The sequence below is a fragment of the Anas acuta genome, chromosome 2 (genome assembly GCF_963932015.1).
Source record: "Anas acuta chromosome 2, bAnaAcu1.1, whole genome shotgun sequence".
Taxonomy (NCBI): Eukaryota; Metazoa; Chordata; class Aves; order Anseriformes; family Anatidae; genus Anas; species Anas acuta.
This window is the reverse complement of record NC_088980.1, coordinates 81069217-81096945: the sequence shown is the minus strand read 5'-3', so window position 1 is coordinate 81096945 and position 27729 is coordinate 81069217. Positions and strand designations below refer to the sequence as shown.

The 27729-nt window shown below is 42.6% G+C and overlaps 2 protein-coding genes and 2 long non-coding RNA genes across 7 annotated transcripts in view; 2 read left to right on the top strand and 2 right to left on the bottom strand.

The window, feature by feature from the left end:
• The first annotated feature begins 3733 nt into the window (after window positions 1-3733).
• On the top strand, window positions 3734-6164 carry LOC137850683 (tubulin beta-1 chain). The gene is made up of 4 exons (XM_068670958.1): window positions 3734-3891; window positions 4197-4305; window positions 4583-4693; window positions 4885-6164. The coding sequence occupies exons 1-4, from the start codon at window positions 3835-3837 to the stop codon at window positions 5943-5945; spliced, it is 1338 nt and encodes a 445-aa protein (XP_068527059.1). The 5' UTR covers window positions 3734-3834; the 3' UTR covers window positions 5946-6164.
• BPHL (biphenyl hydrolase like) lies at window positions 6088-22784 on the bottom strand. Its single transcript, XM_068670960.1, has 7 exons — window positions 22630-22784; window positions 20167-20270; window positions 18374-18540; window positions 14130-14283; window positions 11626-11757; window positions 8932-9055; window positions 6088-6525 (listed from the first exon to the last, which is right to left on the bottom strand). The coding sequence occupies exons 1-7, from the start codon at window positions 22728-22730 to the stop codon at window positions 6438-6440; spliced, it is 870 nt and encodes a 289-aa protein (XP_068527061.1). The 5' UTR covers window positions 22731-22784; the 3' UTR covers window positions 6088-6437.
• On the bottom strand, window positions 14878-16915 carry LOC137850686 (uncharacterized). The gene is made up of 2 exons (XR_011092741.1): window positions 16335-16915; window positions 14878-16248 (listed from the first exon to the last, which is right to left on the bottom strand). It is a non-coding gene; the product is annotated as an uncharacterized lncRNA (long non-coding RNA).
• A 1376-nt stretch (window positions 22785-24160) lies between the features above and the next one.
• The window catches only part of LOC137850680 (uncharacterized), a 67169-nt gene continuing 63600 nt past the window's right edge, over window positions 24161-27729 (top strand). The window contains exons 1-4 of one of the 4 annotated variants that reach the window (XR_011092737.1): window positions 24241-24467; window positions 24558-24680; window positions 25225-25314; window positions 25813-26362. This is a non-coding gene — a long non-coding RNA (uncharacterized lncRNA). Of the gene's footprint in view, window positions 24468-24557; window positions 24681-25224; window positions 25315-25812; window positions 26363-27729 lie in introns of those variants that run through there. The other 3 variants (XR_011092735.1, XR_011092736.1, XR_011092738.1) reach the window with 3 other exon arrangements.

The following is a 27729-nucleotide window of genomic DNA, read 5'->3' as shown; positions in this document are numbered from 1 at the left end:
GGCTTTACAAGCATCGAATGAAATTCAGGAATTGATGATTTAGACTCTGCTTCTGTGCATCCAGCGTAATCCTGGCCTTACGGTTAATAAGTTAATGGTGTGACTCGTATTTGTAAATTCCAGCTCCATGCTAGCAGGCAAGGAGAAAGAAAGGCATCAGAGCAAGCCTGGATGAGAGATTTGCAGGGCACGGAGAGAACTGCGTTTGCTGCAGTGGGTAGCTCCATGGGTGGGGCTGGGCTGATACAATATCTTTCAGCTGCTGAAAGGATGGTACCGTTCCTGCTGCCTTGCTTCAGGTGTTAAGTTCGTGTTATTTCCTTTACGTGTATCTGTGTGATTTCCCTCTGGAGCACGTCTGACCCCTCAATGGGTCAGTTCAGCTCTCTAAGCTAGGGATGAGAGATGGGGTGGGGAAGAAGCTTTTTCTTGGATTGCAGAGCAGGTTGAAGTGAGAAGTGGTACAAAGGAGGAGGGAAAAGCAGCCAGATGAAAGCAGAGCAGGCTGTTAGGGGATTCATTCACCTGGTGCAACAGCACCCTGACTCCTGCTGCAGAGAGCTCGGGTGATTTTAAACGATGTGTATTGAATCCCAGCAGCAGCATTTCAGCAAAATTCCTAAGTCGCAAGATGAAGTTTAGAGTTTGGTGTCGGTCTGAATTACAAGTATCTATCGGATTGCAAGATAGAGCGAGGAGATGCAGGAACAAAAGAAACTGGGGCTAGCAGATCAAAGCCTCTGTCTGAGCCTTGTTCTCAGCGACACGCAGGAAATAAGCTACGCTGGCAAGCATGATATCAGCATTTCATTTATTCTGATGCTGGAATCTTAGTCATATCTCGACTGAAGGACCTAGTTTGTAGAGACAGCAAAAGGATTTCGTCTTCTGAGCGATCTTAAAAGGTAGGCGCAGCCTGGATGGGGGCAGGAGCCATCTGGCTGCTACCCCATCACATCTGGTGTGCCAAGGGGAAATAATGAGAGGCTGCATTGTTTTGCCTTTCTCCTTCTCGGTAAATCTGTGCCTGATGATGATCAACATATTTTTCCCTTTCTGGAGTCATTTTGTGACATAATAATGATCATGTTTATTATGGTTACTTTTGGAAGCCAGATGAGGGGGGTTCTGTTTGCCATGTCCTATATGACTACATAAACACAAATTCCCGACTCTCAGAGGTTACGGTTTGAGTTCACAAAGGAAGCCACAGGGTATTGGAAGAAATATCAGGTTTGTGAGAAACCAGTTTTTTCCTTAAAAGGAGCACGCTTTGTTTCCGAATTGACAGTGCCCTAAATTGTTCTGTAACGTGACGTTGCCTTACATGCTTATCCTCTCTCCTCTTTTGTTCTTGGCCAAACACAAAAATCCAGGTACAAAAACCACGAGCACAGAAGACTCTGCAATGAAGCTGCTTTTGTTCATTCATAAAAGCACGCTCCGTGTTGTACTACCTAACCGCCTCCAGTGCCCGCAGTGGGCTGTGATTCTGAAATAAAAATAGATTTTCCTTTATGGCATTTTATTACCAGAATTAAAAACACCTTCACAAATATTCCCCCCTCTTGCTGGGAGAAGTAGTCTTACCAGGATCTAAGCATCCGATTGCAAGGGTGACCTCCGACTGTCTGCATCAGGTGGGAATACTGCCGTTATCAGGCAGAAGGCAAACAATAAGCTAATGAACAGAGCATAATCATTCGGCTTCGAAGAGGAAGGCTCGAAAAGTCACGTCGTTTCTGATATACGTGCCCAAGCACTACGTGCTATCGCCCCTCAAATTTAGTGAGAATAAAGCCATAGGCTCACTCGGTCTATTGTGCATGCTTGAGCAGCTTTCACATTTGTGTGTTTGCAATTCTTTTTCAAACAATAGGAAATTACAGACAGGCATTAAAATGTTCCAGGATTTCTGTTGCCTCCCTTGTGCAGCTCATTTCCAAGGCTCTGCGGTTGCCTTGGAAACTGGGAAAGGTGGAGGGCTTGCTTCAGCCTGGGAGCCGGCTGCAGAGCTGCAGGCAGAGGTTTGGCTGCAGGGGGGCACTTGGGCGTTCCTCTGCACGGGCACTGCAAGCATAGGAGGGGGGCATTTTGACTTTTATTTGCAATTCTGAACACCCTGGTGAAGCCAGACGGAAAAATGCAATAGGGAAGTGTCGCATCTATTTAAACGCCCTTGATGGCTGAGATCTTTTGCAGTGTTTTTTTTTTTTGTTGTTTTTTTTTTTTTTGCCTAAAGGTAGGGTTCTAAACTGACATTTAAAGAATTGACATTTCATTTGGGTGTTCGTGGATGCTCAGCACTGCTACAGAGGAGGGAACTTATTAGGCACATGAATGTGAACCTCACTTTAGGTACTCGTTTTTAAAACCTGGGGCTACACCCGCCCAAAACCAGCGAGGACCTACAAAGAAACCAGTGCTATAGCATCGATGAATTCAGTATTTTCCTTTTAGAAGCTCAAAGCCCTCAATGGAATAACAGCTAAGCTCTGGGAAGCCCCTGTGTGCACATGGGAAGAAGGCATGTCGGGGAGCGTCCAGGTACCTTCAGGTGGAGAATCAGAATGCTTAAAGCTGTTGCTTTGCAGGTTGCCAAGAATACCTCAGCACCCCAAAAAATCTCTTAAATGCTTGTGTGAATCCCCCAGAGGAGCCAGGAGGGGCAGCTCTATTGCGGTTCCACCAGTAGTGAGAGGATGTAGCAACCTACTGCTGCCTGGCAGGGCAGAAATGCATATGCACGAGTTGGGTGAGCAGTAACAAAGACTGCCTGTGGGTACGTGTTGCAGAAACGTGTCAGTGGCAACTACAACAGGCAGGAGAGAAAGAAGGCAGCGTTCTAGGAAAGTTGATGAAAGGATCTCAGTGCTAGCACAATCCTGGATCTTTTGTGGTCGCAAAAGCAGTAGTACGTAATTCCACGTGTAACCGAGCATAAGCCAGTCCATGGCGATGGCATTTCCTGGCAGCTGAGGTTTCTGCAGTGTGAAAGGAAAAGAGCCGTGGTTTGTTTGCACGTCAACTCACCGGAGCAAACCGAAGGCCGCTTTTGAAAAATATCCAAAGTGTTTTCCCAAGGTCACAGCAGCCAAACGCAGGGCAGAGGAAACGTTAATGATTTACCGCCTTAATTATTAGCAGCTCACATTTGCAAAACTCCCCTGGTTTTCATAGCTGTTGTCATTTTAACGCGACATTACAGTGCGCTGTGGCGCTGGGACCAGTAAACCATCGGTCTGATGTAACTGGTGAAACGCTGCAGCCCCACTCCTCTCTGCATATTCACAGAATTGTTGGGGCTGGGAGGTGCCTCTGGAGATCAAACCCTATATTCAGCCCAACGGGGTCAACCAGAGTGAGGTTGGACGGGGCTGTGCTCAGTCAGGCTTTGAGTATCTCCAAGAACGGAGGCTTCACAACATCACAACATCTCTGTAGTAGTGCTTGACACCAAAAACCGTATTTCTTATGTTGAAGTGGCGCTTCCTATGCTCCAGTTTGTGCCCATTGCCTCTCCTCCTGCCATGGGGCAGCGCTGGGAGCAGCCTGGCCCTGCCCCTGCCCCTGCACCCCCCAGCCCCAGCCCCAGCCCGCCCAGGTGAGGCAAGGCCCCGCCCCCCGCCCTTAGCCCCGCCCCCTGCGCTCCCATTGGCTGCCCGCGATAACCCCCGGCCCTGTAACCCACCCGACGTCACTCCGGGGGGCGGGGCCTCAGCGGGGGCTTTAAAGGCGGGCGCGGGGCGCGGCCGCCGCAGCCCGGGCGGGAGGGAGGCGACGGCGGAGGGAGGGAGGCTGCGGCGGGGCGGCGGTGGCACCGGGACCGGCACCATGCGTGAGATCGTGCACATCCAGGCCGGGCAGTGCGGCAACCAGATCGGCGCCAAGGTACCGCCCGCGCCCCCCGGGGGCTGCCCCCAGCGCTGGGGTCCGTCCCCGGTAGCCCCCGGCAGCGGGGCTGGGTCCCCAGGCATGCAGACAATGGGAGGGCATCGGGGCGGCGTTGTGCTCGCTCGTTAATTGCGCTGCTGGTAATGAAGCTGCTGTAGGAGCTCGTCCCGGTGCGGGTCGCGCCCAGGCAGCTGGCCGAGCAGGCTGGGGAGGGGTGGGGGCTGCACGGGCTGCGCTGGCGGCGTGATTGGCAGCGGGCAGCTGCAGGGGGAGCTGCCATTTTGCGGAATTTGGCTTTGCAGTTCTGGGAGGTGATCAGCGACGAGCACGGCATCGACCCCACCGGCAGCTACCACGGGGACAGCGACCTGCAGCTGGAGAGGATCAACGTCTACTACAATGAAGCTGCGGGTAAGGCAACCCGCCCTGCTTCCTCGGGCACCCCAAAATAAACCGGGCAGGGATGGCAGCTGGTGTGTTACAGCTGGAAACATTCCTGAGCGAGCTGTCATCCACCGCCGACTGTAAGGAGCTTTGTTCTCGGCAGCTCCGATAGCGCCATGCTTCTGATTGAGACGGGGGTCTCTCCACTGAATCCTGCAGGGGGGCTGGGGGGAGCCCAGCGGTGCCTTCATTGCGCTGGCTGCTGCCTGTAGGGTCATAACACCAACACCATTCCCTCCTGCAGGTAACAAGTATGTCCCCCGTGCCATCCTGGTGGACCTGGAGCCCGGCACGATGGACTCCGTGCGCTCCGGTCCCTTTGGGCAGATCTTCCGACCAGACAACTTTGTCTTTGGTGAGTAAATGCAGTGCAGCTCTCGCAGAGCATGAGCAGTTGGCTCACAAAGGCTCAGTGCAAGTGACTGGGGTGGGGCTGGATCACTGCGACAGGGCTGGGAGCGAGGGATGAGCCCCCTGGGGCAGGAGAAGACAGATCCCAGCTCCTCATGAAGGCACTAATTGTCACCTTGCTTCTGGCACCTGCAGGACAGAGTGGGGCTGGCAACAACTGGGCCAAGGGGCACTACACCGAGGGCGCTGAGCTGGTGGACTCTGTGCTGGACGTGGTGAGGAAGGAGTCGGAGAGCTGCGACTGCCTGCAGGGCTTCCAGCTGACCCACTCGCTGGGCGGCGGCACCGGCTCGGGCATGGGCACCCTGCTGATCAGCAAGATCCGCGAGGAGTACCCCGACCGCATCATGAACACCTTCAGCGTCATGCCCTCCCCCAAGGTGTCGGACACGGTGGTGGAGCCCTACAATGCCACCCTTTCTGTGCACCAGCTGGTGGAGAACACGGACGAGACCTACTGCATCGACAACGAGGCCCTGTACGACATCTGCTTCCGCACCCTGAAGCTGACCACTCCCACGTACGGGGACCTCAACCACCTGGTGTCGGCCACCATGAGCGGCGTGACCACCTGCCTGCGCTTCCCCGGGCAGCTGAACGCCGACCTGCGCAAGCTGGCGGTCAACATGGTGCCTTTCCCCCGGCTGCACTTCTTCATGCCGGGCTTCGCCCCCCTGACCAGCCGCGGCAGCCAGCAGTACCGCGCCCTGACGGTGCCCGAGCTCACCCAGCAGATGTTCGACTCCAAGAACATGATGGCCGCCTGCGACCCCCGCCACGGCCGCTACCTGACGGTGGCGGCCATCTTCCGCGGCCGCATGTCCATGAAGGAGGTGGACGAGCAAATGCTCAACGTGCAGAACAAGAACAGCAGCTACTTCGTGGAGTGGATCCCCAACAACGTCAAGACGGCCGTCTGCGACATCCCGCCGCGCGGCCTCAAGATGTCCGCCACCTTCATAGGCAACAGCACGGCCATCCAGGAGCTCTTCAAGAGGATCTCGGAGCAGTTCACGGCCATGTTCCGCCGCAAGGCTTTCTTGCACTGGTACACCGGCGAGGGCATGGATGAAATGGAGTTCACCGAGGCCGAGAGCAACATGAACGACCTGGTCTCAGAGTACCAGCAATACCAGGATGCCACTGCTGACGAGCAGGGCGAATTTGAAGAGGAGGGAGAAGAGGACGAGGCTTAAGTCCCCCGTTACCAAAAGAACTTCTGTAAAGCTGGCATGCATACTGAATGACTTTCTGATAGTGGTGGTAAAGCATGTTCTTTAGATGCTGTGTACCCGATTAACCTCTCAGCACTTGTAACTTTTGACAGATTTCTCAGTGTAACAGTTCTGAATCCAATTTATTACAATGTTTTTTGTCCTTTAATGTTAAAAGCACATAAAGGCATGTATTCTAGACTCTGTTTTCTGTCTTTCTTAACACCCCAATTGGGCAAAGAACAGATTTTCAGTCAGTGTGTTTGAGAAGAATTAATTTTAAAGGCAGGTTAGAAATCTACCAGCATAAAGATGCACTCTGATCCGTGGAGGCTTACATATTCTCAAGATGTATGCTTCTCATGCAAATTTTTCCTGCTTTTTCTTACAGGAATCAAACCTATCTAACTTGAACATGGGAACTCAACTAAACAGTGCAAGGACATATACATCTGACTTACTTTACAGTTTAGATTACAATAAGAAATTTTCCACTTGTTTGTTGAACTCCTCTGCAAAGCGCAGGTGTAGATTATGCTTTCCTTCTGGCATCAGGAGCAATCTTAAAAGAGGGGGGAAAAGTACATATTGAGTATGTCGTACATTCTGGGAGCACAGGTAATTTAACTGTTTTTGTCTTTTTCCCTTTTCTTGGTTACCCAAGTCAAAAAATTAAGTAACACTGAAGTACTGTTCCCACGTATGTGGGGTTCAGTATGTCAACTATGTCAACAAGCATACTATTTGCCCTATTTTGTTCAGGATAAGCTATGCTTAAAACCATTTTTTTCTGTCCCAGACACAGTTTCTAGGAATGTTTTTAGTGGTCTGTGAAGACTGACATTCCGAAAATCAGCTGAGAAATTTGTCTTCTAAAGGTATGTCAAGCACCGAAGCTGCTTTGCCTCTTTCAGAGAACACTGGCTGTCCTAGACAGGGAATGCGCTGGACAGGCTGCTACAGAAACAGATTTCGTGACACCGCTCTAACTTGGTTGGCATTTGAATTTTCTCATCTTTCTGCTAAAGACAAATTCAAAACTAACGCCATCCATTCATCTTTTAAAGTAGGAAGGGATGTCAACTTCTGCCGCAGAATTTTAACTTAAGGTATAAAAAAAAGTTTAGAAGGAGAACCTGAAATCTTTAGGCTCTTAACGCTGATAGGAGTGAATGGGAAAAATCTTGTACCTTTGGTATATACTTCTTACAAACCCAGAAAGAAGTGTTAAATTCTTTGTTCTACCACTTACTAAGCTGTTTTAACAGAGCTAAGGACATTCTTGATTGATACTTTGTTGCCTTTATAACATCTAAGTCCTACTACAGTGAAGGCAATAGTTCTTTTAGTGGTGATAAAATTCTGCTTTTTTCATCAGAAAGCAGTAGTAGGAACCTACCCAGTTCTTCTACCACTTCTGCCTGAATTTCATTGTCTCTTCCTTCAAAGACAAAGCAATGTACAAATGTACAATCCTACACCACTATGAATGGTTTTTGCTACTGCTGTTAAGCCTAATACGACCAAACTCTTAACCATACAGTGCAAAAACAGGATGATAGCACCTATGACAGAAGTAAACAATGCTACAAATAGCAAATCCTTTTCTACTTTACAATTCAGAGAAAAACCAAGGCAGGAAAAGCAGATGTTCAAAGAGTGTTACTGGAATTTAAGGTCTTTCTGCTTAACAATGGAAGGTCTCCTCTCCGGTGCAACAAGAAAAAAGGGGGAGGTTTGCTTGAGTATTTTCTGCGTATTTCTGAGAATATCACCATTAATTCCATTTCTTATCTGGTAAATACACATACGGGAGAGCACTTCAGCACAAAGACATGAAGAACAGCATTATGTTTTTATCATATAGCAACTTCTAATTCTTTCTTTTGTGTCTTTTCTTCCAAAGAAGCTATCTGATTCTTGTCTAGTTTTTATTATGACATGCCTTAGCACCTTGAGTGCTTTTGAGCTCAGTGGAGTCTAACAGAATAACAAGTCTTAAAAGCAGGGCACGTGTGGGTGTCACTAGCTGGCAGACGTTGGAGAAAAAAAATGCTTGCATGTGATTGTTAGAAAGGTCTCCTGTTCTTTTCTTTCCCATGGAATGATACCTTTTTATGAATGGCAGAGTTGACTTTGAGGTAAATGTATCACTCAGTTTTTCACAGAGATGACACCAATGACGGATTCCTACACTCTATTCACAAAAATGCGTTCATTTCTCCTAATTCTTTTCTCTAATGCTAATCAGCACTGTCTGTTATTGAGTAGTAATAGAACTCTTGAATTCATGTGCAAATATATGAAGAAAATTCAGCTGGTAGAATCCCAGCTTTCTATGGGAAGCATTCCGGGTTTTCAAAAAGGAGCAGATGTTGCCTCGAGACTTCTTGTTTATGGAGTAATATCTGAGCGTAGTTGTACAATTTGTCATTTAACTTCTCTGAAATACACTAATAATTCCTGTCACAGTTTAAAAAACAAATCTTTGAGGTGGTAGTTCACATCAACAATGAAGAGCAAAGATCAGTGTCCTCTGTTCCTCTCCAATAACCAGTACTCTTGTCCCATTCGTAGCATCTAATTCACTGCCCTACTGAATGGGACAGAAATTAGGTATTTCACAACATAAGGAAGGCGATGGCCATAACAGAGAAAACAAATTTGCTTATTTCAGTAAGTATTAGTGGATCTGTGTGAGAAGTGAGAAGAGAAAGAGGACCTTATGTGGCTTCTGGAGAACAACAGGAAGGCACTTACTGAAGTACTGATCTTTCTTTGTTTCTTATTTTACATACAACAAGAAAGGTCCAGCTACACTGTTTGCATCATTAGCTGCTAGGGAAATTTAGAATAGTTCCATCCGTTACAGAGAATACTTGTCCAAATGCATTTTTTTTTTTAACTTTGTGGATTTGAACTTCCTTTCTTCAACAATGGTTTAGAAACACTCCATCACAAAACTTACCGGGAGCCTTTGATGTGCTTCTGAATGTATTCTGCATGATAGCGTGGAACCAAAGGGTCTTTCTCACCATGAATTATAAATGTGGGACATTTAATGAGAGGCAGCAACTCTTGGCAGATATTACCTAGGGAGAAAATAAATTAAGGTTACACTTCATGTTAAAATAGTGTAAAAGACTGAAACTGCTTCTGTAAAGGACTGTGAAAACTCAGATTCTAGCTGTTTGTTGCCTCGCCTTCTGGATAGCATGCAATTATTCCACAGAATCATATAAATAGGGCTATAACATTTCTTTCACTAAAGCACTATGCGAGTACTGAAATTTGCTTAATTAATGAATATTAACAGAAGTGGATAGAGCAAATGAATTTAATCGTCCCATGTCCCTGGGCGCTCTCTCTCTCTCTCTTTTTTTTTTTTTCTTTTTTATCTTAGCATCTTACTGCCTTCATGCTACATTTTCTTATGCTGGCCATCTGTTTCCAAGACTTGCTACTTTTATCAACAAGTTAACCTAGGTTGTACTTCTGCCTGTTCCACCTACCAAACCCCTTGCTGTCAGCAATAAATAACCATTTTATACAAATTATACTAAAACTATTCAAAGGTTACTCTTCCTGCCCACTCATTTTACAGAACCTCAATAATAATTTTATACTTACTAGTCTTAAATCTCAGTAGAAGTAATTTTAATGCTTTTCATTAGAGACTTTTCTATTTTTCCCCTTTTCTTTTTACCTCATCACATAGTGCCACAGTTTCCATACTCTTTGGCTAGCTTCCCACGCTTCTGCAAGGGAATCTATGCGCAAAGCATACTTGATGTGTTTTATGTTCCATTTATCCTTGAGATAGCTTTATGTCCCATTTGCAGTTTTCTCCTTGCAGTTACCAACAGCTGCACAGTTAATATTTGTGTGCACACGTCTTCCCTAGCTCTTAAGTCATTCACGGTTTCACAGAGTTTTCCCAATTGTTTGGTTATTTACCTTTGCTTAGTTTGCAGTTATAACCCTTAAATATTTTCATTTAGAACTTTGTACTCGTGGTTATCAAATACCTGCACAAATGTTGACTGTGTTTCAGAACAACTAACAAACAAATTTAAGTTATTTACTGAAGGTCACGGTTGGCAGTCAAGCTAGGAAATAAAACTGTTCCATTCTATAACCACTAGGTTATGTTTACTCTAATAACAAATAACAGCAAGAAGAACTTTGAATTTTGCAGCTTTATGAGTTTACTCAGTATTGATAAATGTTGGTACCCTCTAAAAGTTCATTTCTTGTACAAGTTCATACCAGAAGCTGTTAGGGCAAATAATCTGTTCTTTAAAAGGAACTTGAGTTGTTGACGAACAAAAGTTTTGTTGTCCTTTTATCTCCAATTTGTTTTTCTCCTCTAATGGCTTTTACTAACCCCTTTGCTTGTATTCACCACAAATAGCCTTTTCTGCAGTGTTACTTAACTTTAATTCAAAGGTCTGCTTGTATTCTAAGTCACTGTTCCCAAGTTAATCATGGAAAAATTGCAGTCTGATGGTAGCTAATCATTTTCAGCAAATGTTAGTCTTCCCTCAAGATCTGACCCAGTTACAGCATCTGGATAATTCTGCTCCTTGTTACATGTCTCCGGGTGGCTTCCATTTCACAGTTGCTCCGCCTCATAGAGTTTGAAGCGTGTGCAGACAGTAAGAGGATGCCACAGCCAGTGTTTCATTGGCTTGGGCTTTGGATTTAAGAATAAACAAGTTTTAGGGAGATACGTTCTAGAAAGGATAAAATGAAATGATATCACAGTTCGTTACAACTCTCTACTGAGAGAAATTCTAGTACCATGTTGCTGATGCATGGGGAATCTTTATGAAAAAATGTGAAAAAATATTTTTCCCTTTAGTACCTGCTGTCTGTTAATGTATATTACCTCCTGTCTTTCATTATGAGAGCTGCAGGAAAATCTATTTAAGAGAATTACAGACTTCTTGTTTTATATACTATGTATTTCAGCTTTGTCAAATTGAAAGGAATCTTCCTGTGAATTAAAACAGAACTGCCCATTACTATTCATGGTACCCTTGGTTGCAAAGGCTATGTAGAGTAATTGGAGAAGTCTTCAGAGAGAAACATTCAATAGTGATTATACTGCTTGGTTTAACTATTTTTGGATTTGAAATGCCCAAGCTGTGACAATACTATTTTTTAAGTATTTTGTTGGTTCTGAGTTCTCAAAATCTGAACTTTTTTCTTTTTGTACTCTTCATACGGTACTAGTTCGAAAAAGTACTTCAGCTACTGCTCGCACGAACTCAGATGAACACACCTCGCTTCTGGAGTATCTTAATGTCACCAAGATGCAGTGCATAGATGCTCAGAAAGTAGAGGAGAAAAAAGGTTGAGCAGAATCCCTCCTGTTCAGTCTGCACAAAAGCAATAATTTAATCATGTAGTTTTGTGGTGGAGCAAGAGAAGGGACTCATCAGCTAACTATTCCCATAAATGCTTTCTCCTCCTGTACCTTGCTGGTTCTGTGAACCATCTAAAAAGTAATTGCTTTATTCATAAGTGTGAGTCAGGCACAGCTTTTAAAGCCATATGCAGAGGCCTTCCTTTCCCGGCTGCCAGGAATACTGCTAGATTTTTATCCAGAACTGTCTGCTACTATAATTGCTTCAGATTAACACCGTAAATGCCTTACCATCTGATTTTTCAGCAAACCTGGATATTCCATCCACCCAAGCCTCACAGGTTTTTGCAAAATATTCATGTCCATACATCTCTTCCAGTGGTTTCTTAACCTTTTCACTCCATTTTGAAACATCTCGGATACCTGTATAAAATAACATTGAAGTACGTTAGGACCTTTCCTGATAAAACCCAGCACTGTCAACATCCAATACGAGTAACTTTTCAAAGACGACTGCAGATACAAACTTAAAACCTGAAACTGCATTCAATAGTTTTAAATAATTCTTAGCACGGAAAGGGTATAAAAAAGGAGTAGGTTTTTTTATTATCTCCGCTGCAATCTTTCTGAGTTACAAAAGACTATCTTACTACGTTCCCATGGAGGAAAATTATATATATGTAGAAGAACACAGTCCTACAATTTCTGTTTTTTCCTTTTTTAGAGGGCACTCAGAAGAAGAGCTCAAGGAGGTACCTTGTGTACCTTGTAGTTATCTTGTGTATAAAATGGGGACTATTTTTGTAACACTGTGCCAGAGCTAGCAGTTCTTTTTTAAATCCTTTAGCCTTTTGCTTTGGTTTATGGATGGAAGTTCTTCCATGGCTCTTACCAGTATTCAGAGGAAGGAAGCTCTTACTAAGGCATTCCAGCAGGCTGACATCAGGGTACATTTGCCATAGTCTTAGAAAAAAACAAGCAGCTCTACTTAGTAGAGCCCCATGACTCATGGCATACTGGCTACAGTTGTACAAATAATCTGACATTCTAGTTGTTTGTCAGGTTTACCTATTTTTCCCCTAAAATTTTATATATAGCTCACAAACCAGATATCCACAAAGGTGACTTTCACTAAACTGTGTTTCAGAAGTGCAGCTTTTCATCAAGAAAGCTCAAAACAACATTGACAAATCAGAGAATGGAAAATAGACCTAAAAAGTACTGAATCATCCAACAGTAATATATGCCAGTAGCAAAGCTTTTAATTGGTTTCAGATGGGAAATAAGGAAAGAAAGGACTTTGCAGTTAATTAACAAGCAGAACCTGTCCAGCCAAATGAGCGAGGTAGTACTGATCGAAAGTGTTGTTTTGAAACAACATCTGATTGGTAACCACCAGGAAATGAGTGTGATCATCCTGGGCTAGCTGTCACTGAACAGCTGTTTCCCTTGCAGAATTTACTGTTTTATCCACGCAGCCATCATTACTTTAAAAAGATGGGAAGAAGAAAGCCAAACCTTAAAAGGACATAGATACCAAAAGAACACCTTTCTCTCTTACCAAACCCTGTGTTGTAGGTGAGGTGCACTGACGGGCTTTGTGGAAGGCTTGCAATGCTCCTTTAGGAGCTCTATCACCCAGAGAGAGATGTTGAAAGCCCCAGTCCACATAAAGGCCAAAAGTCAGCACTGTTGCAGGCACTAACTGCAGTCCTTCTAAAGTAAGACTTATTTTTTCTATCGGCTCATTCTGACTGATATGTATTTTGTAATTATTACGTAATAAAACCTCTGTACATATAAAAGCATGTAAAGAACTAAAGTAGCACTCTTACGGAGATTAAAAAAAAAAGCAAACAAACAAACAAAAAAAAACAAACAATTACTGCTACCACTAATGATAATGAAAATGCTTTAATACAGGTCATGTAAGTACATATGTGCAATACATACATGAGTAACTTAGCTGAAGCCAAACAGATTCCACAGCTGGTATAAATCAAATGCCAATCACTTCAATTAAATTATAGTCAGTTACATTTGTTGAGAGGCTTATGGTTAACTTTTTATTTCTAATTTCAGAAGTAAATAAGGTTGATTTCTGAGTTTGCTAGCACTGTTTGCTGTTTTGCTTTAGAGTAGCGAATGGTCAGATTTTATTTTACTTGAGTGTAATAATGATCAGAAATATGGAGTTTGTTTATTTTGGAAAGGTTTTGTAACCACAGTAATTAACTTGAAAGGAATGCAAATTAGAAAGGCATCTTGGGATGTTTACTTGAATGATTCATTTGCTTCCTTTGCTCAAATGGTAAGTTATGAGGTTTTCTTACTGACCATGTACTACATAGACGCTAGAGGCAAAAGCCGTTACATGCTAGTCCAATGATTTTCTGTGGAACTTGTCTAAGTGTTGTGCAAGATGTCAGAAAGTAAATCAAATGTGGGGTCAGTAGGATTATTTTTAGTTTATTTTTAGGAATTTGTTAAAGCAACAAAAATCTTACCTTCTGAAATCTACTGGCAAGCTATTATAACTTATGCTTTTTAGCAGCTGTTGATGAGGGCTTCTTAATCCCACTATATTACCCTCGGAGTAATGTTTGAGCAATTTCTTCCTATGATTTTAATCTATCCCTATAGTTAGCAACTTGGTAAATTTTGTGTCTTGTTTTTTTATGTCTTCAATTGCATCTCTGCTTAGCTGTAGCGTAACTGAAATCCTTAGATCAAGATGAAATGAGAATAATTCATTTAGGATATGATATTCCCCTACCCACTCCATTTATACATACCATTATAAATTCTCACGTCCTCTTGAGTAACGCTAGCATTTGCTCCCCAGACAACCAACTTGTGGATAAGAGCTGGATACTTTGCAGCTGCAATGAGTGCTGTAATACCACCGTCACTCCATCCCAGCAAAGAGAACTTCTTGAATTTCAGTGCCTTGATTTGTAGAAGAAAGTTATATGAAAAATATCAGTTGGCTTTATGGGTAAATATCAAGTATTTTTTGAAAACTGTCTGTATGGATCTAGACACAACACTGCATAGTTGAGCTATCGTTAGCTTATAGCTAGCTAGAAAATATAGATTTTCCTTCTATACAAAAATAATAATAATAAAAAAAACAACAACATGGAAAGGTCAAATATTTGGAAAATAAGAAGTTTTACCTACTCTTCCTTATTTCCACGACTGTTTAAGGAAACAAACATTAGTCATATTAGATTTCTGCCACATTTAAGAAGCCCTCTTGAAATTAAGAAATGTTTATTTAGAATGGATAATAAAGACCTTTTCAGTAAGCCTGACAGTATCAAGAATGTGTGGATTCTCTTTGTATAAAGTTGGCAAAGACTCTCACAGTGTGGGATGGTATGTAATCCAAGACCCAGATGAATTTAAGAAAAGTTTAAGATTTAAAAAAACGGAATCCAGTGATCTAATTTACTGATGCTAGCTTTTTTTTTTTTCTTGAATAAAATAAAAGAAAAAAGGGAAACAATCCGCTGAGTAATGACCAAAATATGCTTAATGTGTTTGCTACAGGATTGTATTGAATTTATGTGCCTAAGCCACATTTTCTGAATCATACAACTGAAGAACTCATGAATTCATGATGAACTAATTTTAAGTTCTAGTTCATCATGAATTCCAGTTCAAAGCACTGTTGTTGCAACACCTCCTTCTCATAAAGGAAGGCTCAAAGCAAAAAAAAAAAGTCAACCAAAACCTTAACTCATTCTGACTTGTACACCGCTTTTCACTTAGAATTTGAAATTCTTGTTTGCTCACATATCCAAGATCTGTGATAGAGGGCAACACCAGTAACAGGAGGGAGGATTTTGTGTATATGATGTTCAGTGGGCAAAAGGTGAAGAAGATAAAGGCATTAAGGAACACATTCACCAGTTTTACAGGAATGATATTTAGTGGTGAAGAAGTATTTGATGTTTTGCATGTAGGAGTCTGAGTTTGTAAACTCTTTAGCAAACAAGCATAATCAAGGGTTTCAAAGTTGTTGTTTTTTATGTTTTCTTTTTTTTTTTTTTTTTTTTCAAAAATCACATCTTTTTAGATGACATCAATGAAGATATTGTAATTGTGAAGGAAAAAGAGCAAGTTAGTTGAACAAGGGGTTTTGGTGCTCAGTGTTTTGCTGTTGGAAGTCCAGTCCTGCTTTCTTTGGACAGAAGAAAGTAAAAACATTGGAAATCAGAGAAACAAAAAAACTACACAGAGAGGAAAAAGTAGTTTATAATCTGGAAGCTTACTCTTGCTTGTAAACTTGAAGCTCAAGTGAGGCATAGCCTTATCAGTTGAGCTGACACTTGGCAAACTTCTATTTCTATCAGGCTTTTCTGGTTTTGGCCCCTTCCTCGCTACTACATGTAGGTTTACTGTAGTGTTGATGAATACTCAATTTCACCCAACTAAGCCATAATTAGCAAACAGAAAAGAAATAAGGTAGGGTAAAGAAAAGGACGCGTTATGTAAGATCTGACAGGAAGAAAAGGGAGCCTGGAATTTTAGTAGTTGATCACAAGTTGACCTTGGCCTGCTCGAAAATTAGTTATCTGTGATTAACTTTAAGTATTGTTCTTCTGAAGTGTTACTGGTGTCTTGGCAAGTTCCAGGAGTTGGCAGCAGTGCTTATAAAGCTAATGTTTTTTTGTTGCTGCTGTTCTCCTAGCACCAACAGCAAATCATGGATCTCAGAGTTGGCTGATGGGTGGAATAGACTATTATTTTTTTTTCCTCTGTCTTAAGTTATTTGCCAGTGCTTCAGCTGAGATATATTTGCCTCCAGTTCTGTATTTCTCTCATTAACTAGCCATTATCTCGATGCGTTCTTTGGGTTGTCTCAGGATTCCTTCCAGCATGAGGAATTTAACTTATCCTTCGTGCCTTTCAAAAAAGACCCAACAACATGATGTAACAGACATTTTGGATATGGCATGCATGTTTGTTTGCTTTAATCTTGAACTACTTACAGCACAGGCTTCTACTTAATATTGGCAGTAACCTGAGAGCTGGTTTCAGCTCCTTGATTCCATGGGTGATTTTGTGCTCTCTTTACCCAATAGGGGAATAATATCTCCTTCGAAATCACCTCCTCCGTCAAGGTCTGTGTGAAATGCAATTGAAAGATCATGCGTGCTGTGACAAAAATAATTTATAACAGTGCCATGTAATATCACTCTGTACCATATACTTCCATTGGATCACTGGAAGTATTCCATAAGTAAGGGTTGCAGCTGATTTACCAGAACTGGGAGAAGCTCAAACCCATACTTTCATTTGGACAGTAGATCTTCAGAATAAGTACCTCTTAAATATCAATAGTATTTCCATAATGATAATTTTTAATGCTATGGGCCTTTGCTAGGTTATTCTTACGGACTGGGATGGAGCACAGCAAAGTAGGCTTATTGTGTTATACTCCTTTCATTTCACACAAATTCCTTGACAGAACCCACACAGTGATATACAGCTCTGTCATCTGCATCAAGGTGCAAAATACTCTTCAGAATTTCAGCTTTTGTTATTTTGTCAAAACCTTGCAGCAGCCACAGCTCCAGCAGAGGCACCAGAATCTGGAAGAGCCTAGAATAAAGGTCCTGAAGGCCCACCTATACAGAAGGATTTTCTGTCTGTGTGCATGCAAAGCATATACCATCATAAAGCCTTCTGCAGGAGTTATGACTTTTTTCTTTTTTTTTTTTTTTCTCTGGAAATCCTAGCTGGGATGATTCCTTCAGATTTGTGCTATCCTTTATATGCTAGGCTAAAATAGAATCAAGTTACCCATGCTTGGGAAGACTTTAATCATTTGTAGTTATATGCTCACATCAACGAACAGCTTCAAAAATAACAGGATGCCACATCTCATCTGCTTTGGCAGCTTTAAAGATTGGTAGGCTGCTGTCCTGTTTGCACACTGCATGGTTACATGCTTTTTGAGGACAGCTTTGTTTTTTGTTTGGCATCTGTTGGTATTTAAACAGAGGCAGGAAAGGGGGTTACAACCATTTAAACAAAAAACTTTGTCACCTATCCATGGGAACAGCTTTATTTTCTTTGTTAGTGTAGCAGAAGAAATTGGTGACTTACTGTGCAGAGAGATTGCTTCTATGGTTAGAGGGCACAATTGTATCTTAATCCCACTTCTGCTGTCAGACTGATTTTGTTTCACCATGCAGAATACGGCTGCATTTCCAGCTTCATATGGTTCTGTAAGGTTACTGTTCATTACAGAAATACATTTGGATTCACTGTCTGAATCTTGTCTCATATTTTTGGAATTTTAATGTTCTGCCAACTTTCTTAACATGGCCAAAGAAACTGTATAGCTTAACGTAACAAAGCCCAAATATTAGGTAAAACTAAACCAGAGAATAGTGTTAGCACTTAGAGGATAGAATAAAAGCAGAATTTAGGAATAAATATTTCTCCATCCTGTAGGATTTTTTATTTCAGCTTTAGGTCATATTCTTTATAACAATAGCTCTGTTATTAAGAGCTGTTATGATCACAGGAACCCTCCAATTTCCCACAAAATTTATTTCAGTAATAGGCTGGAAAATGCAAAGTGTCAGCTTAGTTTTCAGAATCAGATGTTTCTTGCGATGGATTGCTCAAGGCAAAATGCCAAGATTCTATTAGCTAGAAACATTTCTAAGAACCTTCCACTACTGTAATCCCTTCCAGTCAAATCACTTGGCATAGGCTTTGTTTTTATATATATAGTTCACCTAAATTTACAGGGTTCTTGGCTGTAAACCTCTAAGGGCAGGGTTCTGGAATAAAAATGTATTCCTTTATAATTAATCCCCACTGCTGAAACTCTGTGTATATTGCAGAAGAAATGGAAGAAGAAAATATTTTCCAGAACAGTGTGTTTGCCCAGTTTTAAGCCTTCATTTGTGCGTTCTTTTGCATAACTTGCTATCTGTTGGAAACAACACATAACAGTAGGAAAACAGATTTTAAATATATATGGAGAAATAATAAAACCTGAGAAGAGATTTACCTGCATAAGATCTACAGCATCTTTTGCATCCCTCTCAAAGAAATCTGGAGGAAAGTCTCGAGATGGAGGGATGGACTGGCCATATCCCCGAGGATCCCAAGCAATGATTGTGAAAAGTTGCTTATTCATAGACTTAAGCTGTGGTCCAAAATCTGTTTGACCACTCCCTGGAAAACCATAATTTTTGAATTAAAGTAACCACCATAATACTTCTATAGCATGCATATATTGTATCTTAATTCTAAAACAGAGGCTATCCATCAACTGAAGTGCACTTAATTTGTAACTACATTTGTAACTAATATTTGTATATTGTAACTAAGCATTGCAACTCTCAGAAAGTACCATAATAAAAACATTTTAAAAGTATCTGTGGTGCACTGAGAGCAGCAAACTATTTCTAGTAGGTATGTAAGCTTACCAAAACTGTGCTCTGCCTGGATGCTCTGAAAGAGAACCTAAAACTGATTTACCTGGAATTAACAGGGGTAAGGGGATATCTTTAACAGATTTAAAGCAGTAGCATGATCACTGCTGTTTATCTGGCCAGCACAGAAGAAACTGTGGACAGGGAGGAATATACTGACTCTATCTCCTAAATTGTGATCTAGGTTAAAAGCATTGTGAGAGACAGCTCTCACTTGATGAAACACTTCAATAAAACTATAGAACTATGGGTGCTTGAAGCTGAGCTTTAAATACTTGTCCTGAGGGGAGAACAGGGACACAGAAACCAGAGAAGTCTAACTTCTGATTTTTCTAAGATGTTTGTTGGCAAAAAAAAAAAGTCAAATAGATGTTTGTTTGTTTGTTTTTTTCTTTTTTTCTGACGCAGAACTGTTTCTTTTATTGATTTTTTTTGGTCTGACTTTCAAAAGATTTTTTAAAAAAAATGAAGTACTCCAGTCTAAAAAATGTTACTGCACTAAGCTATCTATGAATGCTAGGAGGAAGCTAAGAAGACTGCAATTTTTTTTTTTTCATTCAACAGTATCGCACTACTTGATTAAAATCTATTCAGCTCTAATATAAAATATTCAAAGGATGAAAATTGAATATCAAGTTGGTTATTTATCATTATATTGAAATGGTTGTGCAAGGGCTAAATGCATTGCAAAAATCCAGGGGGAAGAAAAGCTTGTGTTAATTTCAAAGTATTGTTATCAAAAGCATTGATCTCAATGGAAAGATATCGTGTAGCTAGCAGAACCTGCTGTCCGACTCTAAATGTCATAGAGAATTTTAAAGATGTTGCCCTCAATAACCAAAACATGAAAATGCATTTTTAAGCAAAAAGTAAGTATCAACCAGGCCTTTTTCACTATGATAATAAACTGAAGTGCTGTATTATGTCTATTAATTCAATTGGAATACACCTATTTTCTAAAAACCAAATGAATCCATCAGTTGTGTAACAAATACAGCTGACCCGATTCTTCCCTCTCCCCTCCCACCCCCATTACCTTGCACCTTCTGTAGCTATTTGCCACTTGTACTGGACGCTCACTTTGCACAGTCAAATCCAGAAGGTGTGAGTGACTACGAAATAAATTCAGAACCAATACCTCTATGTATGTATAAAAGGTGCCTGGTGAGATAAATGAAGTCTTTAAAAACAGTGAACTGGTTGCAGTAACTCTGCATTTCCCTATCTTTTGTATGTGTGGCAATTTTATCTTTCAACAGCAATGCTCCATAATCAGGTGCTGAACACAGTACAAAATAGTTGTGTATGTTCTAGCCTGAATGGTAAATGAGGTGGTTGCTCTACAGAGATAAGACAGTCTCCAGACCTAGCATTCCGGGAAGCAGGAGAACTGCATGGCTTCCTTCTCCCGTCTGCTGATAATGCAAGTTGACTCCATTCACTTGGATTTTGGCAGATGTTATGGAAGTACTAGGGAAGGGAAGAGAAAAAGGAGAACATTCAGACAGCTAATTCTCATTACTACGTGGACATTAAAGGAATATAGAATACTTACTTTTTTTAGACATGAAAGACAATACAATAAAATTTAAATAGGTCGCTCGCCCTTTCACAGATGCACAGAAGACTAAATACAAAACTTGACAGGAGCACAGATGTATTCAGTATGTGATCACTGTATAATATTCACACCTATATTTCACAAATACAGTTAAATGAATTAAAATAAAGGAAAAGAAAAAAACAACTGTGCAGAAAGGGGAATACAAATGCATCTTTACTTGGCTACAGAAATGTGGTGAAAGAGATATATTACAGGGGAGAAACCTCCTGATGCTACAGAGTAACTTTTGAAATGGCTGGTGTTCACTTTATTACTACTGGACTATACTTCTCTATCTGCCAAAGAAACCACAAATTATTGTTACAGTTCCTGATGTAGGAGGCCTACATGAGAAACACCTTGCAGGGAGATGAGGGTGATATTTCTGCCACCGTAATACTTAACTGGAAAATATTGCATGACCAAACATCCCTACCCACTGAAGAAGTATTCTAAATGGAAAAATATGAACTGGCAAGATAACAGGGACTGACCACATAGGACATCAACCTGAATGCCTGCATTAACCTTTTACTGCAAAGCAAGATGTGCAAATGCAGTTAACCTGAGATACTGCTTCTAGATACAAATACCTAGTGAGAATGCTAGAAGTAGCATATATTGGAGGTATTGTCCGAACAGCATAAATGACTGCATCTGATCTCCCAAGCAAGTTTGTTCCCAAATGGTTGTGAGATGTCTTTTCACCAACATAACTAGTTTTAATTAGAGGTAGTAAAGTGAATTTTGCCATTTGGTTGCCTAATGCTTAACCTGAATTCCCTGCACTTCTCAGTCTACGTAGATTAAATAGTCTTCCCCCATGAATTCAATCAACGTGAACTTCACATGCCTATTTACAGAAATGTTGCTTCCCACTGTTACATGTAACAACTTAACTTTAAGTCCACATACCACACCTGATACTTCACAACTTATACTCTGAACATAGCATTCAGATATACCTTCTCCCCTTTGAATATGAGTTTTGCCTTTTTTCTAAAAGAGGATGTTTTGTTATTTTTTCCTTAATATACCATCTTATAATTTGTGATTCAACTGGTTATTTTATCACATTTCTCACCATAAAAAGTGAATACCTTGATCTTAATGATTGTTATAGAAATCTGATTTATTTCTTTGCTTCTGATTATTAATTGCCAAAAGCAGGTCCAGATCCAGACAACGCAGAAATATTCATCACTCTATTACCATTTTCTGAAAAAGTAACCAATATGTAGTTTTCATAGACAAGGGGTATATATTCTAATTTCGTGATTCAGATAGCGTTAGATTTTTTTCCCCCAGCTCTACCCTTTTACCTTTTTCAGGATTAATTATTAACATTGGGAGCTCAGGAATTTTGCTGAGCTTGTGAGGCACAGTTCTTGGATCTCGCTTCAGTCCAATGAAATTTGGCAGTTTCACATACAGTGTACTTTCAATACTTTATATACATATATATACATATATATATATATGAGAAACTGTCCTGGAAGGGGCTATTCCTAAAAGACTTGGTCTTCCCCACAGCAAACTCCTGTGAGTCTGAAATCACATCAGTATGGCTGTCACCATGATGACCTCACTTCTGCAATTTTTTTAGTAATTTTTTTGTTGGGCATCATCATGTTTGTGGAAGCAATGGTGAAAAACGAAAGCAAACAGAGAAGAAAACCAAACCATGCTGTAACTGAATGAGCAGTGTCAGACCCTGTAGCCCTGTGTTCAGCAAGGCAGGAGGGCTGCAGAGCCCGCAGGTTTTGCAAGGTGCACCACGCTGCACCTGATGCTCTGTAGGAACACACCTGGGTCTGGATGCCACCTTTCTGTTCCAGCTGGGCTGGAATGCAACTCGGTCTTTATTTGTGTGTGTGGTGGAAAAATGGTGTCATGTCTCTTTTCCTTAACAGGCTTTGCACAGTAAGCAGCATTACTCGGCTGTTAATCCTTCTCTTCGCCCTTCTTTCGTGCTACCTGCAGGACAGCCGGTGTCTGCAGGTGCTAGGGGCGCGTTTTGCATTGCATCCTGCGCTGCAAAACGCAGCAGTGACACCAGCGTCCCTATTGTCACCCTCCCCCCCCCCCTTTGCTAAACCACCTCTCCCACCGCCACCAGGACTGCCACCCACCCCTGCCTGTCAAATACCACCTTCCCCAAACCCTTCTGCTCTCGGCCACCGAGCCGTGGGGCAGGAGGCGGCTGGGTTTTATTTATTTTTTTACCCGTAGGAGGCGGCCGGTCCCCGGGGCGTGAGCGGCACGGAGCGGGGGCACAGCGGCAGCAGCAGCGCCCGCAGCGCCCTGGCGGCGCCCGGCACCGCCATTTTGGGTCCCGCTCCGCCTCCCTCCCTCCCTTCCCCCTGCCCGCAATGGCGGCGGCGCCTGCTGGCTGTGGGGGGGAATGGCGGAGGGGGCTGTGAGGAGCTGAGGCAGGCTTGGGGCAGAGCCACGACCTCCTGGTTTCCTCAAGGCAGCTCCAGCCCGCTGGGAGCTCAGTGGCTGCCCCCAGAGTGGGTGATAATGTCAGCCTGCTCGCCCCCTCTGCTTGGGTTGGGGCAACGAGTCTCTCAGGTGAACGGCAGCCATAGCAAAGGCGGGTGCATAAAGGGATTAACTCGACTCTCTGAGCATACTGGTTCGGTTTATCCCCTGAGCAGATCAAACCATTTAAGATTAAGGTCTTTAGGATAGCTAATTACGAGCAATCCATCATCAGGACAAGCTGCCTTCACTCTTGCCCAGTGCAACATACGAGCCCCTACAGTTTCCTTCCACATTCAGAGCCTCATTTTTGCTCTATGAATATCAGTATCCACCCTTCTGGTGGAAAATGACCAGAGGTAACAGCTGATTATTTTGAGTTGAGGAAAAATAGGTGTCTTGGTCTTTTGCTACACTATTTTTTCTGAATTTTGCAGCTCCCTCACATCAAAAGGTGTTCCTCTTCATGGAGCTTCAAAGGGAAAGGTCTCAAACTTTTTTTTTTTTTTTTTTTGTATCCAACTTCACTCCTATTGAAATACCTTTCAATCTCTAATCTTACATATCCTCCACCTGCTGCTGCTTAAGGAGATACAACAGCTTCTTAGAGCCTGTGGTGAAGAAATGAGGGATAAGGTAGAAAGAATTCATTGTATGATGTAGGGGGAGAAAAGAGGTAATTGGAAAGGTAAATCCAGGACCCCTCAACAGATGAGAGAGAAGGGAGTTGAGGTTTGTGTACCACTTAGGAAAAGGATTGGGAATAGTCTCAAGTTGTGCCAGGGAAGGTTTAGGTTGGAAGTAAGGAGACATTTCTTCTCAGAAAGAGCAGTCAGGCATTGGAACGGGTTGCCCAGGGAGGTGGTGGAGTCACCGTCCCTAGGGGTGTTCAAGGAAAGGTTGGACGTGGTGCTTGGGGACATGGTTTAGTGAGTGACTTTGGTGGTAGGGGGATGGTTGGACCAGATGATCTTGGGGTCTTTTCCAATCTTTAGGATTGCATGTGTTAACCCCACTGTTGGTGTGATGAAAGCTGAGTGGCCCTTTGCAATCGGGCTGTGCTGATAGTGCTGCATGGATTTGTTCCTCATGAAAATGAACAGCATTGACAAGGGTCGCATGAATCAAATGCCTTTTCCCCACCTGCAGGTATTTTCACAAACTTCTTGTGAGGGACAGAAGTGCAGGACAGTGAGCTCTTTCAATATCCCTATTAAATTGCAGGGACAGAGTATCCTTCTGGCTCTTGGTTGGATAGACAATATATATGTACGATTCCTGTACTTCCTCGGGAAGCCTTCATGGCTGCTCTACAGCCACGTCTATGGCCATGTCTGTTGTGTTTCTGGCTTGACCCTGGTTCTTCCACATTGTTAGGGACTCGCAGCTGCCATCCATCACCTTGTTTTGGGGGGTGGTTGTAGGATGGGGCCCCGGCTAGTGAGGCTCCTGCCCTGAAAGCTGTGTTACTGTGCTGAGTTCCTGGCTCCCAGCCACTCAGGGAGCACCTGGCCCTTGTTGTGCACTGATGTATTTAATCTGGAAGTAAGGTGTTTTCTACCCTTTCTCCCCCACGTCTGGTAAGCAGCTACTGCAGACATGCTCCTTGCTGTAGACTAGGTTCTTGAGTCTGTGTGCTCGTAGATTGATTGTTACTTCTTTCATTTTAGCTACTTTTTATGAAGTCAAATATCCTGCTGTTTTCATTCCTGGTCTGGCACTCAGCTACCTGTGCTTCTCAGACAACATTTTTGCCTCCGGACAAAACCTTGCTGCTCTAGCTCCGCAAAGAGGTAAGACTTGGATGGTGAATTTCCAAATTCAGAGCAAAGATGTGAAAATGCTGATGTTTCTATGATTCTGTGTTGAGCTTTCAAACAACAAAGACTGTGTGGATGTGGAACCACTTTTAAAGCTATGTAGGTGTGGAGCGTGCAGAGAAGCAATGTCTTTTTAGTAGCAGGAGGCCTTGTTAGAGTACTAGCCAAGTTCAAAATAACTTGATGTATGTTGTAAAGAAAGAAATGCTTTTTGATTGGCAGAACAACTAGTAGAAAAAGATCCTGGGTACCTTGGCCTTAAATGAAGAAACAAAGACAGACGTGCATTTAAAAATTGGTGTTTTGCTTATGTTTGCCTGCATCTTTGTTGTGCTAGTAAGGGATAGTTGTCTGTCAGCTTAAGCAGCATCTGCATGCCTTTTATTTGTTTGTGAAGAACTGCGTTAGAAATATAAAGTGCCCAAATGCTTCAACTGTGAGGAGGTCTCATAATTTCCGAGCTGAATATGATCTGCATCCTATAAATCTATGCAGTCTCGGTATGATTTTTATTCAGATCCAGGGCATTTCAATTGCACAGATCTGAGATGGCTCCTGATATTATAGTACAAAAGCAGCAACAGCTTCCCCCTTGCAGGGGACGAAGGTAATGTTTAGAAGATCATTCTTGTTACGTTTGTGGAAGAGATATGAATCTCTTTGTATTAGTAAGTCGTGAACTCAGTGACCCAGATATCCCTTCTCGTGCTGCGTTTAGCTCTCTTGACTTGAGATATGTGTGCGATGCACAGGAATTGCAACCCGTGGTTCAAAACCTAAGCAGTATTACTTACTGGCTTGCTAAGGTGATTACTGTGGATTTTTGTCTCAAACAACTCTCATCAAGAATCTCTGAGCTCTGTAAGCTTTAATGCTTATTATCCAATCGCATCTAAGTTCTGGCAGAAGTTAGTGTCAGTACTACAGAGATGAGGAAACTGCTAGAGAGATAAAAGGCAATAACCTACATATCGTTGCAAATGAGTGGGAGAGGGGAGGGAAACCCAGCATGAAGTCATTTCTCTTGTAGGCAATACTTCCTCCAGCAGAAAGGCAGCCTCTAGACCCTGTTTAGGTCATAACTCACCACTTCCCTGCTTCCCAGGGGCTGTTTTAAGGATGGAATATGAGAGTTGCACTTTCCCTAGATGCCATTTTGCAGTGAGGAACAGATAAGTTGCCAGTCAGCTGACTGCTGGTATGCTGGGAGGGAAACCTGACATGTTGCAAGGAGCACTCTGTAGAGATTAGGATGGGGAAGGGACAGAGGGGGGGAAAAATGCCTAGAGTGTATTAGGATCCAGGGAATAAAGCACTCCACGGTGCCAGTGAGCTCATATGTGGCCCTGCTTGCAATGCATGATCTTTTCTGCTTTGTTTCTCTGTAGTTCCCTCTGACCATGTACATGTGCATGTTTCAGAGTCTCAGAGATTCTTCATTTTTCACGAGCCTCCAAGGCCAAACTATTTTGAATTTGGAAGGTCTTCATTTGTTGGAGTAGAATGATGAAAAACCGAATGCAGAGAAAAGTAGAGCAGTTTCTTTAAAGCCACTTGATCAGTCAGAGGCCAAGTCCTCCAGTATTGCCTCTCCTCGGGGAACTGGCACATTGAGGAACTCTTCTCTGAGTTGGCCATCCCATACTATTCCTTGGTGGTGTTCAGCAGCTCTTCTGGAAGCAATGAAAATTCCGGAGAGTTCTTAGCTGCTCTTTTCTTCCCGGGGAGCTGAATTTTCTTCTGTCATTTAGTTCTGTAAGCAGTGTACTGGAAGACTTCCTCTGGCTCTCGCTTTTCTGATTCTGTGTTGCTGTCCACAGTGTGACCTGAACTCGGAGCACTAGTGCTGTTACTTCAGAACATGAGGTCCAGGCATGCTTTCATTAATAAAGAGAAAACGAAGTACTCAGTCTATGCCTATTAAATGCTCACTATTCATTCTGTGTACCCAGTAAGACAAGGATCTTCTAAGGAAAAAATAAAATATGGTATAAATTAAGACTATATGGGTATGTGAGACTTTGAAAAGCAAATGGTGCGTAGGGAATGGATGTAGCGATGCAGCAAAACCAATGTTACAAGCACAAATGAGCTCTTTAGATCTGGTCTGCAGTATGTTTTGTGGATTAATATGGTAGCTGCTGGTGGTTACTATATGAGCACTTCTTGCTTTTCGCACGGCAAGAAGACCTGGTCCAAAAAGTGCGTGGAGATGTTTGTAGGCTTGGTGGAAATAAGGGGTATCATCCTTCTGTGTACCTGAGGTGTGGGAGACAGAGGGATTTGACCAACCTCTTTGCAGTGGTTTGTGGGGACAGGACAAGGGGCAGTGGCCACAAGATGGAGCACAGGAAGTTCCACACCAATGTGCGAAAGAACTTGTTCATGGTGAGGGTGACGGAGCACTGGAACAGGCTGCCTAGGGAGGTTGTGGGGTCTCCTTCTCTGGAGATATTTAAGGCCTGTCTGGACGCCTACCTGGGCAGCCTGCTGTAAGAAACCTGCTTTGGCAGGGGGTTGGACTTGATGATCTCTTGAGGTCCCTTCCAACCCCTACAGTTCTGTGATTCATAGAAAGGTTTTGGCATAATTATTCTTAGTGCATAAAGGCTTACAGCTCAGTAATTCTTTCACAGATCTTGCACACTGAGGTTGTGTCAGTACTAGTAATTTAAGAGTGATGAGGAACATTCCCTGGCACTGGGGCACCATCACCTGCACTACAGAGCTCTTCCAGGGCTCCCCAACACAACTTCAGCACTGTGAAATAACCCTTGCTTAAATGAGTCCTGAGCATGCCACGGTATTTTGGGTATTAAATGAGTTTGAATCCTGGCAGCAAGCTACTCTTTGCCAGTTAACCTCAGCACCCAGGAACATTCCCAAATCCCTCACATGTCCCAAGCTTTTATTTTGGATTGCACAATGATTTAATTTCTTTTTTTTCCCCACTATTTCATAAAGCAGACCAGAGACTAATCTTGTAAAATTTTCTCTACCAAGCAGTGTAAAATCAAGTGCA